Source organism: Montipora capricornis, chromosome 6 (assembly GCF_036669925.1).
Source record: "Montipora capricornis isolate CH-2021 chromosome 6, ASM3666992v2, whole genome shotgun sequence".
In the NCBI taxonomy this organism is placed as follows: Eukaryota; Metazoa; Cnidaria; class Anthozoa; order Scleractinia; family Acroporidae; genus Montipora; species Montipora capricornis.
The window spans coordinates 20,503,143-20,515,642 of record NC_090888.1 but is presented as its reverse complement, the minus strand read 5'-3'; the positions used below and the strand labels follow the sequence as shown (position 1 = coordinate 20,515,642).

The 12,500-nt window shown below is 39.4% G+C and overlaps 1 protein-coding gene across 1 annotated transcript in view; it reads left to right on the top strand.

Moving 5' to 3' along the window:
- Positions 1-2,407, top strand: part of LOC138051760 (adenosine receptor A2a-like) — a 3,179-nt gene extending 772 nt beyond the window's left edge. The window contains exon 1 of the mRNA XM_068898012.1: positions 1-2,407. This exon is cut by the window's left edge and continues 772 nt beyond it. Within this exon, the coding sequence (XP_068754113.1) occupies positions 706-1,707 (1,002 nt within the window). The 5' untranslated portion in view covers positions 1-705 and the 3' untranslated portion in view covers positions 1,708-2,407.
- The last annotated feature ends 10,093 nt before the right edge of the window (positions 2,408-12,500 follow it).

Genomic DNA, 12,500 nt, shown 5'->3' with positions numbered 1-12,500 from the left:
TCGCGAGGTCAAGGGTTCAAACCCGGCCCCGTTGAAGTCAAGGATGGGTTAGATTGATGGACTGGATGGCATGGATAGATAGTGCTTATTTTATCTAGCACAGAATTCATAAAGCTGACACTTATTTGCAATGAAACTGTGCATTAAAGTAAAAATCCGATAAGATAATAATAATAATAATAATAATAATAATAATAATAATAATAATACTAATAATTGAAATATTATATTAATTGGCGTAGAAAGCCTTATATATAGCTCTGCAATTTCGTGCCAATATATGACACAAATAGAACGATGATAATAATAGCAACAATGGTACTTAATTATAACTATATTTAACAATTAATACTTAAGTCTAGACGCATCTGACCCATGATTGGTTTGGAAAAATCTAACCGATAGAAAGCATTTAATAGTGACATCAAAGCTATTATAAAGTTTAGCAGCTGAATAAGTGAACGGTCTCGTTATTGTCCATTTCAGTAGCTTTCGTGCAACGTTCATTAATGTTATTCGGTACAGACTTACCTGAGACATCGTACAATATTAGGAATTCAACTATGCCAGATGTATAAACAGCAGAACATTATACATAAGAATGTAAAACACGGACAAACTTCGCTTGAAGTCCGCAAGTTCTCGAAATTATTCATGCTTTTTAATTGATGGAACATTTCGGTGCATTTAATATTTACAGGGAAAATGTCTCTTCTAGGCAAATATCCGTGTAATAACATGCCAGCCCCCACGTTTCTATCCTTCGCAACAACCTCCTGCACGGTTTTGATTACTGCTGTGGCGACAGTTGGAAACATCCTGGTGATTCTTGCAGTTTGCCTAAATCCCAACAAAGACTTGAGATCGCCGTTTAACTATTTCGTAGCCAATCTGTGTTTTGCTGATCTTCTTGTTGGTGTAGTTACTGCTCCTCTGGCCACTGGCTTTCACATCAGGGAAGGACTCGGAATGGCAAACGATCGCTTTAAAGACTCGATGAGTATGACTTTCTTCATTCCTTGCACCGCTTCGCTTCTCAGCTTAACAGCTTTAGCACTGGATCGTTATGTAGCAATTACATACCCTCTCATCTACAGAACCAAGCTAAACCCAACCCGCGCATTGCTAGTATCGATGGTTGTGTGGATTGTATCGATTTTGCTATGCATGCTTTACTTCGTTGTTGGATACAACCGATATCGATTTATATTCGCCACCACAGCTGTAGGTACAACCTTTGTGGTGTTGATGTTCACAAACGCAAAAATTTTCAAGTATTTGCGATTTCAAGTCAAACTATGGGATGATTTGCACGACAGCTCCGAGGAGAGCCTGGCGAAGAAACGCGCGATGGAGTGGGAAAAGAAAATAACAAAGACGCTCGTTATTGTAATAGTGCTATTCTTAGCTTGTTATCTGCCGTCCTGTGTTTGCATTTATATCATAAACTTCTGTACCGATTGCAATTGCGAGTTCATTCACTGGGTGAGAGATTTTCAGTTTGTGTTGGTAATGGCAAATTCGGGAGTGAATCCCTTTGTCTATGCTTGGAAGCTTCAACACTTCCGAAAGTCTTTTAAAAGTATCTTAATGTGTCGAGCATGCGCAAGGCGGGTAAGGCCCATTTCTCTTAAAACTCAGTCGTCGATGGCGATTACAGATACAACAAGAGGACGTAATGATAACCAACTAGAAACTAGTTTATAGGAAAACAAGTGACCTATGAACAATATCTTTGGCTAAATGCGAACTGTCAAAAGAACATCCGTTCGTAGTCGTCTCAGAAGGAAGCCAATTAGTTTGCATGAATAATTAAGTCAGTTGTAAATGTCGCTGATAAATGCTTGTAAGACAGTCACAAGATAGATTGCTAGATCACAAGATAGATTGCTAGATTTGATGATCGAACGACTTGTCAAGGTTTCTCATAAAAGAAACAAAACTAATATTATTATAAATGCGAATATTGTCATTGTATTTAGGTTAATATCGTGATAACACAGAAATGAGTTGATAAATGTATCATTGACCTCCGCGCTTTGTCATTGTCGGAAGGGCAACTGCTCGTCAGTTACGAAAGGAAAGGAACTTTATTAATTGTCAAGTTTTCTAGCGCTGCATGGAGCAATAATTGGGGACATTACAAATTAACAAATTAACTCAGATTAAATCAAATATTGTTTTTAAGGAGAGGGAGAAACAAGAGTACCGGAAGAAAAACGCTCGAAAAGTCACCTTGCGATATTCTTTTGCGGTGATTAATTTACCATATCAACTCAGTCAATGTATAAACCGTATGTTGCACGACCGACACAGCACCACAGTTTCTTGAGGAACCTAGACCTCTCTGACCATTTGTGGTAACCCTTTTTACGATTAAAGTGAATAATAAAGAGTTTCATTGACATTTTTGTGTTTTTGCTTTTCAATCGACCGTAAAATTGCATCTGAAGAGCGAAATCGAAAACCCTCCGTTCACGTCAGCGGTCAGCATGGCGGCTGGACTTAGGTTTTATCGCTCGTTGTACATAATAGCATTTCTCCCTGCATTTTTGCCTCAACTAAAAACAAATGTGCCAGTCATCAACTATGAGAGGTTTCTGAATGCATCTTTTTGTAACCTCCAAACCGGTACCTTCACTCCTAACTTTTTTTTATATTTTTGTACCGAGTGTTGCTCATCATGTCCACCATTTTGGATATACACGAAGTTGTCACGTCCACGTAGAAAAGCTTACTTTCGCTTAAGCGTGAGGTACTAACCCGCGGGTGCAGTTTCCAGCCTACGTTTATCTAGTCTTTCCCTTGCAGGTGATGTTCATCCTAACCCTGGTCTCAGTGTTAGAGACTCTTCAAATGGGGTCAGTTCAAGCAGGCAGAGACCGAGGTACAAGTTTCCTTGTAACAGCTGTGAGAAACCAGTGAGGAGAAATCAAAAGAGTATTTTGTGTGAAGTATGCGGCTGTTGGTACCGCATTCGTTGTATTGGAACGGAGAATAGAACATATTATGCACTTGCTTCCTCAGATGAATGTTGGACGTGTTTTGGATGTGATTTTCTTTTGAATTCTACGGATTCGTGTTCATATTACAAGCCCACGTGATCAGTTTGATTTGGATTTTGACATTAATATCTACGATGACCTGCGATCTACTCTGAGCCATAAAAATTTGAACAGTGGCCATGTTAATGTGGATGGTCTTCTTTACAAGCTAACTGAAATTCACTTTTTACACAAGGAAGTCAACTTTGATGTTCTTGGAGTGCCATAAGAAGGGATAAAACATATAATCACGATGGAGGGGTCTTACTCTATTTAAAAAGAGGATTCAAGGTTCATCAGGATATCAAATGGGAGACCCCAGATCTCGAAGCAGTCTGAATCAACTTTACAATTCGTTCACAATCAACTTTAATTGACTGCTTTTATCGATCACCTAAATGCCAATCCTTCTTTAATTCTCTGCATGGCCTCCTAAATAAGATCTGGTTGAAAAGGAAAAATGTGGTCTTGATGGGGGACTTCAACTGCAACATGACGGTCTAACATGGACAAGATCAGGCCCAGAAGCTATCTCAGGATAGTAAAAGACTTAAAAAACAAACATTGCTTTGGTTATTCAAACATAATTAAACAACCAACAAGAATAACTGCTAACTCCATCTCTCTTATTGATCTGATTATTGCTAGACCTAACTTAACATCAAATATAGTAGGCTCAATTGCCTTGGGTATTTCTGACCACCTTCTTATCCATGCTGTTTTCCCTTTTATTAAGAGTAAATTAAAGCCAAAGATTATTTCCATTCAAGGAGTACAAATCCATTGACGTGGAAAAGTTAAATGAAGACCTTAGGAGAGCTCTCTGTCATAGTATGAGCTCTTTAGAGGACTGATATTGATGATAGCGTCACAGGGCCGGATGAAATAACAAAATTAATCGATCCTAAAGTCAACGTAAAGGTTAACTATTGATGTATTTAGCTGATCTTTAATTTTCACATGAAGGACCTGAAATGAACCTTTAAGTGTAGTTTAGTGGATTGATTATTGTTTCTTTATGAACCATTTCAGCACAAATGTCAGTGGCAATTAAAGATGACTAAAGGTTCATTTAATAGACTTCAGCATTGTCAATTAAATCTGCTTAAAGCGACCTTTACTTAAACTTTAGTTTTACTTAAATACTTAGGATTACCTTAAAGTCACCTTCTCACCTAAATCTGCTTGAGGCTACTTTTAATTAAACTTTAATTGTATCTTAAAGTCTTAGGATTACCTTAAATTTCACCTTTAATTTTCCCAAAACAACTTGCAAATGTTTGTGAATGGTGAAAAGACGGCTTTAGCTCATCTTAGGCTTTAATCCAGGAAACCCAAGTATATGATTACAAACGGTCCGGGAGCTCTGATGGAGTTTAAGTGGGCATTTGAATGTTATACATTTTGTTTTGCTTTCGGTTTCTCCATTCGTTCCGATGAAACTCCTATGCCTTCCATGTCAATTTTATTAATCCTAATCATACACATTTAAAAAATCCTCTCAGAGAAGAAACTTTGAAATGATAAACAAAGCGCCCGGACCAAATCATTCCCCTTTACTTTTTGATGTATCATGCCTATATCAACTTACTCTATGTACAGTAAGAGCTCTCCGAACTTTCATAAAAAAAGGAGAAAAGCTCCATTGCAAATGTCCAATCCAATATCATTTTCTGGTTTGTAGCACTTTAAAATCTAATGGCCACAGACCTGCAGCTGGGAATCAATAAAACAGCTTTTTCATTGTTCAAAAATAAGACACAAACAGCAGTGATAAACATATTGTATTTGCTTAATCTAGGTTCTAGTCCCCAAATCCGCTTTGTTAGATATAAATAGCTGTTTTAAATTTCAACGGTTACTTTTGAAAATGTATGTAGAGCACATACGAACGTCAAGTCATAATTAAAATGAACAAGTTCATTATGTTTATCACTGCTGTTTTTGTCTTATTTTTGATCAAACTACGATGGCCCAAGAACAAACATTTTTCATTGTTGTTCCGCTACTATTCTCAAAAAAAGTTTTCTTTAGCTGCTACATCATACACCAGTATGCAGGCACATTGTTACACTAAACCTGGATACCGGAATGAGCTTCCTTAATTCAGTAACATTGTCTGATGATACTCTTTCCATAATACTGAATTCATAACCTCTATAATCCCTACCGTGTTTAAATAGCTTTTGTTTTTTTTTTTGTTTTTTTTTGTTTTAATTTGAACCAACGAGCATTTTCATCTTTTATTGCCAGCAAAGGAATGTCTATTTTGATTTGAATAATTTTATTTAACTTTACAGCCTGCCATTACTCAAAGTTTCAGAGAATTTGATTGAGGAGAACAGATGACATGCACACTGTTCTGTTTGACTAGGTAGAAGAAAAAGTGACTGTATGATGCCACTTACTCCTCCATCCAGCTCCCTGAGAATTTGATGTGAAAGCTGGCACACTATTGAATATGAAAATTTCAGTTAAATTTAAATTAACAAAAAGTGTCCGAAGGCAGAACCAATTTGTTTTAATCATTATCATTTAATTGTACTAATGGGTTCTTGCTCTTATATGGGAATCAATGTTCAAGGATATCCTACAATCCCACATTAGAAGGCGGAAAGTGAACATCAGAGGAAATTCTCTCCCCTGGATTAATACGGAGATTACAAAAGGTCATAAATCACTGGGTATTAAGTCCTTGAAATTAGCTCAAGCCAACCCAGAGAATCTGGGACTTTGGAATTGTTACAAACTGAAAAAATACCAGGTAAATAAAAAATGTCGAGGAACTCAGAGGCTGATTATAATTGGATTAATCAAATTGAGAATTCATAGTCAGTGAAGGACTTCTGTAACTTTACAAACTGTCTATTAAATAAAGTTAGAGATACTGGTCTTATCCAAGAGGTAAATAAGTAAGTCTGCTTACGAGCCAGTAGCCCAACACGCCGGAGCCTATCCCCGGTTTCCGTAGCTATAGCATGAAGCGACTAGCAGTATTTCTACTTCCCCCTGGATGGGATGGTAGTCCATCGCAGGGTTACCGTCCGCGTTAAATTCGCCGGTACCCATTTATACACCTCGTTGGAGAGCAGCACCGTGAGAGTAAAGTGTCTTGCCCATTAATTACCACAACACAATGTCCCTGGCCAGGGCCCGAACCCAGACCACTCGCTCTGGAGTCGAGCACACTAATCATGAGGCCTCCGCGTCTCCCAAAAAGCGAATAGTGCGACAGTCCTACTATTGCTACCTTCTCTCTGGCTTGGGTTCTAATTAAGGACATTACACATAAATCTCTCAACCCTACAAAATCTACAGGCCTAGGAGACATCTCGTCAAAAGACCTTAAATTCGCCCAAAATTTAGTTATACAGAGTTTATTTGATTTTTCTTTTAAGTTTAAACGACTGCCGCTTTCCCCAGCAAGTCAAAAACTCAATAACTATAGACCCATATCACTGCTGAGTATTCCAGGAAACTCTTAAAGAAAGTTGTATGTAACTCATTCTATGAGCATATTACATTAAATAAAAAGCAGTGGGGGTTTAGAAAAAATCATTCAACTGAGCAGCCCGTTTTACTTCTCACTGATACTTGGAAAAAGGCCCTAGAGAGTGTCATAAGGTCGGGATAATATTTATGGACTTCCGTAAGGCATTTGACTGTGTGGATCATTGTATTCTTTGTAATATGGTAAGTTCTGCTGGTATTTCAGGTGACTTATGGAAGTGGGTTAAGGATTATCTCTCAAATCGAATGCAGATGACTAGAATAAATAAGCCTTGTTCTTACTTATACAACCTGTTAAAACTGGAGTCCCTCAAAGCTCTCTTTTGGGTCCTAGGTTATTTGTGACTTACGTAAATGACCTGCCAGATTCTGTTATAACAAAGGAGAAGTGTTCATGCATGCAGACGACACAACTATATATGTTATTGGAAATACCGTAGACGAAGCTGTGTGTACTATGCAAGAGGCTCAGTGGACCAGTTCAAATTTGCTGTTTAAAAAATAGGTTAATTGTTCATGAGGATAAATCGGAGGCATTAATCATGAGCACTGGTCCTTTTATCGGCCCTCTGAGGCCACTATGGTGGGGTAACAAAATAATTAATTATAACTCCTCATCTGTTTGCTTTGGTGTCACCACTGATGGCAAATCGTCTTGGGCTAAACATATTAAATCAGTTACCTCGTTCTTTAATTAATGCTAAAATCGAAATTTAAGACGTATTAGTTACCTGCAAAGTTTTTCTCCGGAATCGATTTATTTACTAACTGTTCTGCCAAGTGTGGCGGCTTAATGGTGTTCTTGTTTAAATTTGGTTCTCACTTTAAGGACCTTGAAGCTATCCATACGTATACTAAAACAGCTCGATTAATTCACTAACTACCAAGAAATTTTAAAGACGATGACGTTCTCTCAATTGCAAAGTGGCCATCACTTAATTATTTTTATACCTTTCGTCTCTTAACGTCTACCCACAAGGCTTTCGTTAGTTCGTTAGTTGTTAGGGCTTCTGCCCAATACAATTTTAGGAAATGTTTACATGTTTTTGTAAACAGGCCTCGATCTGAAATTGGCCGTAGTACCTTTTCATTTAGGTCTGCAATTGCTTGGAATAATCTATCACCAAAATCAAGATCTGTTCTAGGCCCATCCTCTTTTAAAATTTTATCTTAAGAAATTTACAGTTCATATTAAAATGGTAGTTCTCCAAGTTGCAATGAAGATTTAAGTTATATTTATTATTAATCTTGTCAATCAAATTCTCTCTTGTAATATATTTTCTATTTTTGTAGTTGTAATATACATGCTTTTGCATTAGCTGTAAGTACTAATTTTAAGGGAGGCGCGGTGGCCTAATGGTTAGTGCGCTCGACATCGGATCGAGTGGTCCGGGTTCGGGGCCTGGCAGGGACATTGTGTTGTGTTCTTAGGCAAGACACTTTCCTCTCACGGTGCTTCTCTCCACCCAGGTGTATAAATGCGTACCGGCGAAATGCTGGGGGTAACCCTGCGATGGACTAGCATCCCAGCCAAGGAGGAGTATAAATACTCCTAGTCGCTTCATGCTAAGGAAACCGGAGATAAGGGCCGGCGTGATGAGCCTTCTAGGCTCGTAAGCAGTGACTTTACCTTTACCATACTAGTTTTAAGTTGCTTTATGTCAAATATTACGTCCACATCGGCTATATAATTACCCTTTTTACCTGACCTGCTTGACTAAATAAAGATGATAAAAAAACAACCGATATTTACGCTTAGGCCCACCGGCTGAATACGAATTCGGCAAAGCAAGGTAAAATGCAAAGTACAAGGTAAATTGGACGCAGTTGATGGCAACATTTCTACATCGATGAGGTGTAAAGAGCCGACTGCACAGGAAAATCGAGCAAACCGCAGCCACAGCTCAAAACCTAACCTACCCTCATTTTCAGTTTATAATAAGGTTTTAATCAGTTTATAACACAGCTGGTGTTAGAATTTCAAAATGCGACCACGTTTGGGAATTATTTGAGATTTTCGATTTCAACAGTCTGCGGGCCTAAAATTAGCCGCCGAACACAGGAAAACAGTCCAGTCACATAGTTGAGCTGACTTTCATCAACGCATGAGCGAATATATTGGCAATTTAAGACAACAATTTAAAAACGGAAAGATTTTTGATTAAGAGGAAAAAATCCGCGAACGATATATAATTTACATAATGCTTATAAATATAACAATTTATTGCTAAAACCAAAATCGAATTTTCTACATGAGGAAATTCTCCAAATGACCCCAAATCCCAGTTACCACCCACAGAGATATAATATTTGAACATTATCTGAAAATTAGTCTGGGTTTTCGCGGGAACGCTCCAAAAATATATCGATTATTTTGAGGTTACTTTGTCCCCGCCAACTGCTAATTGACTCTCGCGTCAATTGACACGTGATAGTCACGCTAGTTTTACGCGACGATTGGCAGAAACTGACAAGATTCTTTAAATATGAACCTGTTTTTTAATTTATTTTTTATTATTTTTTTTTATGAAATTAAACTTATCCTCAAAGGAAGAGGCCGTTCAATGGGTAATTTTTGTTCTTGAGATCTTGTAGGTTGGAGAATGGCGACTGCGAGCAGACCTGGCAAGTCGGTTTTCCCGTGCCCGCTAAATCACAATGGCATGGAGAAATGTATTTCTCGCGTTAAGGAATGCACGTTGCTTCAGTGCTTTGCATACCGATGTGTTGGTGTGCGTGATTATTTGTTGTCAGGTATATAAGGTGTTCTTTGCAGGTTCAAGGTCACTTAACGGCATCTCTCGCTACCGTTCTGTAAATTATGGATGAAACGGGCACTGATTTTTCTCAATCGAACATCGCTGGTTCTGCGATCGGTCAAGAGAGCGGCCTTTCAGGCGAGGATACGGTGGGATTAATTTCCCGTCTCCTGATTCAAAGTTGGATAAGAAATTTGCTGATTTTAAGCGTGCTCTCGAGCAGAAGGAGCTTTCGACTAACTCTCAAATCATGACGTTCAAGTGAAGACTGAAGCGTAGGCTTCCAGTAGCTTCCAGTTAAAAGGTAACAAGCTACAGTTTGAGTTCAATTCGAGCTTGTTAGACTCGAAACATTGCTTTCGATCACCTCCACGAGGGAGGTTTGTCAGGTGTTAACAAGGAGCTTGAGAACGTCAAAGCGTCACTGAACAAGCGAAACAAAGTTATACGTTTTGCAGACAAGAGTCCCGCTGGTTGGGCGGCGGTGGAAGAGTATGAGTCTGACGAATTGGCTGACGATTCGGACGACAAAAAGAAACTGCGATCTGCCGATAGAAGGGTGCTCTCCAAGATTCGCCGCGTAAGCAGTCTCGAAGTTCTGGTCAGACCCGCAAATTTCAGCAGGACCGTGATGGCTCTCTGGGCGCCGGAGGTTCTTCAAATAGCTCTACTTCTCAGCCTTTTCGCCACCAGCCATTTACTCAACAGTCCTTTCGGCCGTATCGGAGTACTCGAACACCACAACCTTCCGACAAATGCTTCGCCTGTGGGCAGTTTGGGCAATGGGCAAATTCGCCTTTCTGTCATAGCTACAGCCGCGCCTGCGGCAACAGGGCCTTGCCGGATACCTCAACCACTACCGTTAACAAATAAAGGAACTCTAGAAAGACTTGGAACAGATGAGTATCGTAATGTTGCAGATCCTTTTAGTAGTTTTGTCGGAATTGAAGAAACAGACTTATTGGAACGCAGTTATGTAGATTATTTTGAGGGCTCTGAATCATTTATCGTGAAGGGAAGGTTGAGAGCTAATGTTCAGTTTTGGGAAAGCATTGGTGCTTCTCTTTTTTTTCTCAGCGTTATTAGGGAAGGGTATAAAATTCCCTTTTACTATACTCCTACGTCAGTTTTTCTTCCGAATAATACGTCTGCACTGCATAATGCCGATTTTGTTTTGGCGCCATCACCGAACAGCAGCAGTGCCCTTGTCCGCCAGTAGTTGTGAATCCACTTTCTGTTCCTACTCAACCTAACGGGAAGAAAAGGCTCATATTGGACCTAAGACACGTTAACTTTTTTGTTAAGCAATCCAAGATTACGTTTGAGGCCGCTAAGTCCTTTTTGGAGTTCCTGGTAGCCTCACCTTGCGCATGGGCTTGTTCGTTTGATATTAAGTCGGGCTATCATCACATTGAGATATTTGAATCTGATCAACAATTTTTGGGTTTCTCGTGGGTGTTGGAAGGCGTCACTAAATATTTCAAATTCACAGTTTTACCGTTTGGACTCTCTGTGGGACCATATGTTTTTTCCAAAGTTATGAGACCTTTAGTTAAATACTGGCGTTCCAAGGCCATTAGAATTGTTGTTTATCTCGACGATGGTATTTCTGCGGCCACAAATTTTTCCAAATGCCAAGGGGATTCTTTGCTTGTCAGGTCAGATCTTTTCAAGTCTGGCTTTGTTGCCAACAAAGATAAGTGTCAGTGGTTTCCCCTTCAGGTCATTTGTTGGCTGGGTATTCATTTGGGATTTCAAAAACAACCGTATGTTTATACCACCGGAGAAAATTTCAGGGATCCTCGAAGAGGTTGTTGAAATTATGTCCTGTTGTAGCATTTCTGTAAGGAATCTTTCTCGTGTTACAGGGAGAATTTTATCCAATTTTTTTATCATGGGTGATGTTTGTAAGCTTATGACCAAGTCCTTGCACCCTTAATTGAATGCCGAGGGGGTTGGGATGCGCAGCTTGTTTTGGACGCTGACGTCCTGCTGGAACTTAAATTTTGGAGCGAGCATTTACGGGGTTTAAATTGTAGATTAATATGGAGGAAGACTGTTTTGCCTTCTCGCATTGTCTATTCCGACGCTAGTGCTGTTGGTTGTGCTGCCTTCATCTCCATGAACGATAAACCAGTCTCGCACAAGAATTGGGATGCTATTGAGATGAAACAAAGCTCAACGTGGAGAGAGCTTATGTGTCAGACATGCTTTACAGGGTTTTACTCATTTTCTCAAGGGACAGTGCGTGAAATGGTACACCGATAATAAGGGTGTTGCAACTATTGTTAAGTCTGGAAGCAACAAGATTCATTTACATAAGTTAGCAATGGAATTTTTTTCCCTTTCCAAGGAACACGATGTAGCAATCGATATGGAGTGGATACCTCGTTCAGATAATGAGGTTGCGGATTATTTAAGCTAGATTGTTGATTTTCGCGACTGGGGTGTTAAAGATTCTTATTTCCAAACGGTTAATTCCATCTGGGGCCCATTTACTGTTGATTGCTTTGCTAATTCTGTCAATGCTAAAGTTCCTTGGTTTTGTTCATTGTTTTTTCAACCTGGGTGTTTGGGTGTCGATGGGTTAGCTTTTGACTGGGGTGGGGAAAATTGTTGGTTGGTTCCTCCCGTATACTTAATTCCTCGTGTTCTCGCCTCACCCGCGAGCCGGGAGAGCCTATAAGCATCTCTTCCTTCCGCCCACTTTGCAAATAACCTTTGGCATGTCAAAATGTCAATGTCAAAGTATTGAAAATGGGCGGCATTGTGTGGTTTCACGCGAAGTCAAGCGCGATTTTTTATTGTTGTTTAGAGGTGATGCCTTGATTCTCTAAAGGCCGTATTTATAAGTTCTTCAGGTTTTCCAAGAAAAAACGGGACGTGTTTGGGAACGAATATTCCTTGAATTTCCTCATTTAGCGTTGTCCGTTTCTTACGCTGGCGGCGAAATTGCGGCGTTGCTAAAACGAGGGTAAGGGTAAGACTAAGGGTCAGGGTAAGGTTAAGGATACGAATAAAGAAAGTATCCGAAAAGTGCATAAAAGCTAACCTTAAACTTTTGTTTAGGCCTAATTAGGCCTAAGGTTAGCTTTTATGCATGTTTAGGATACTTTTTGTATTCGTATCCTTACCCTTACCCTGACCCTTGGTCTTACCCTTCCCCTCGTTTTAGAAACGCCAGCGA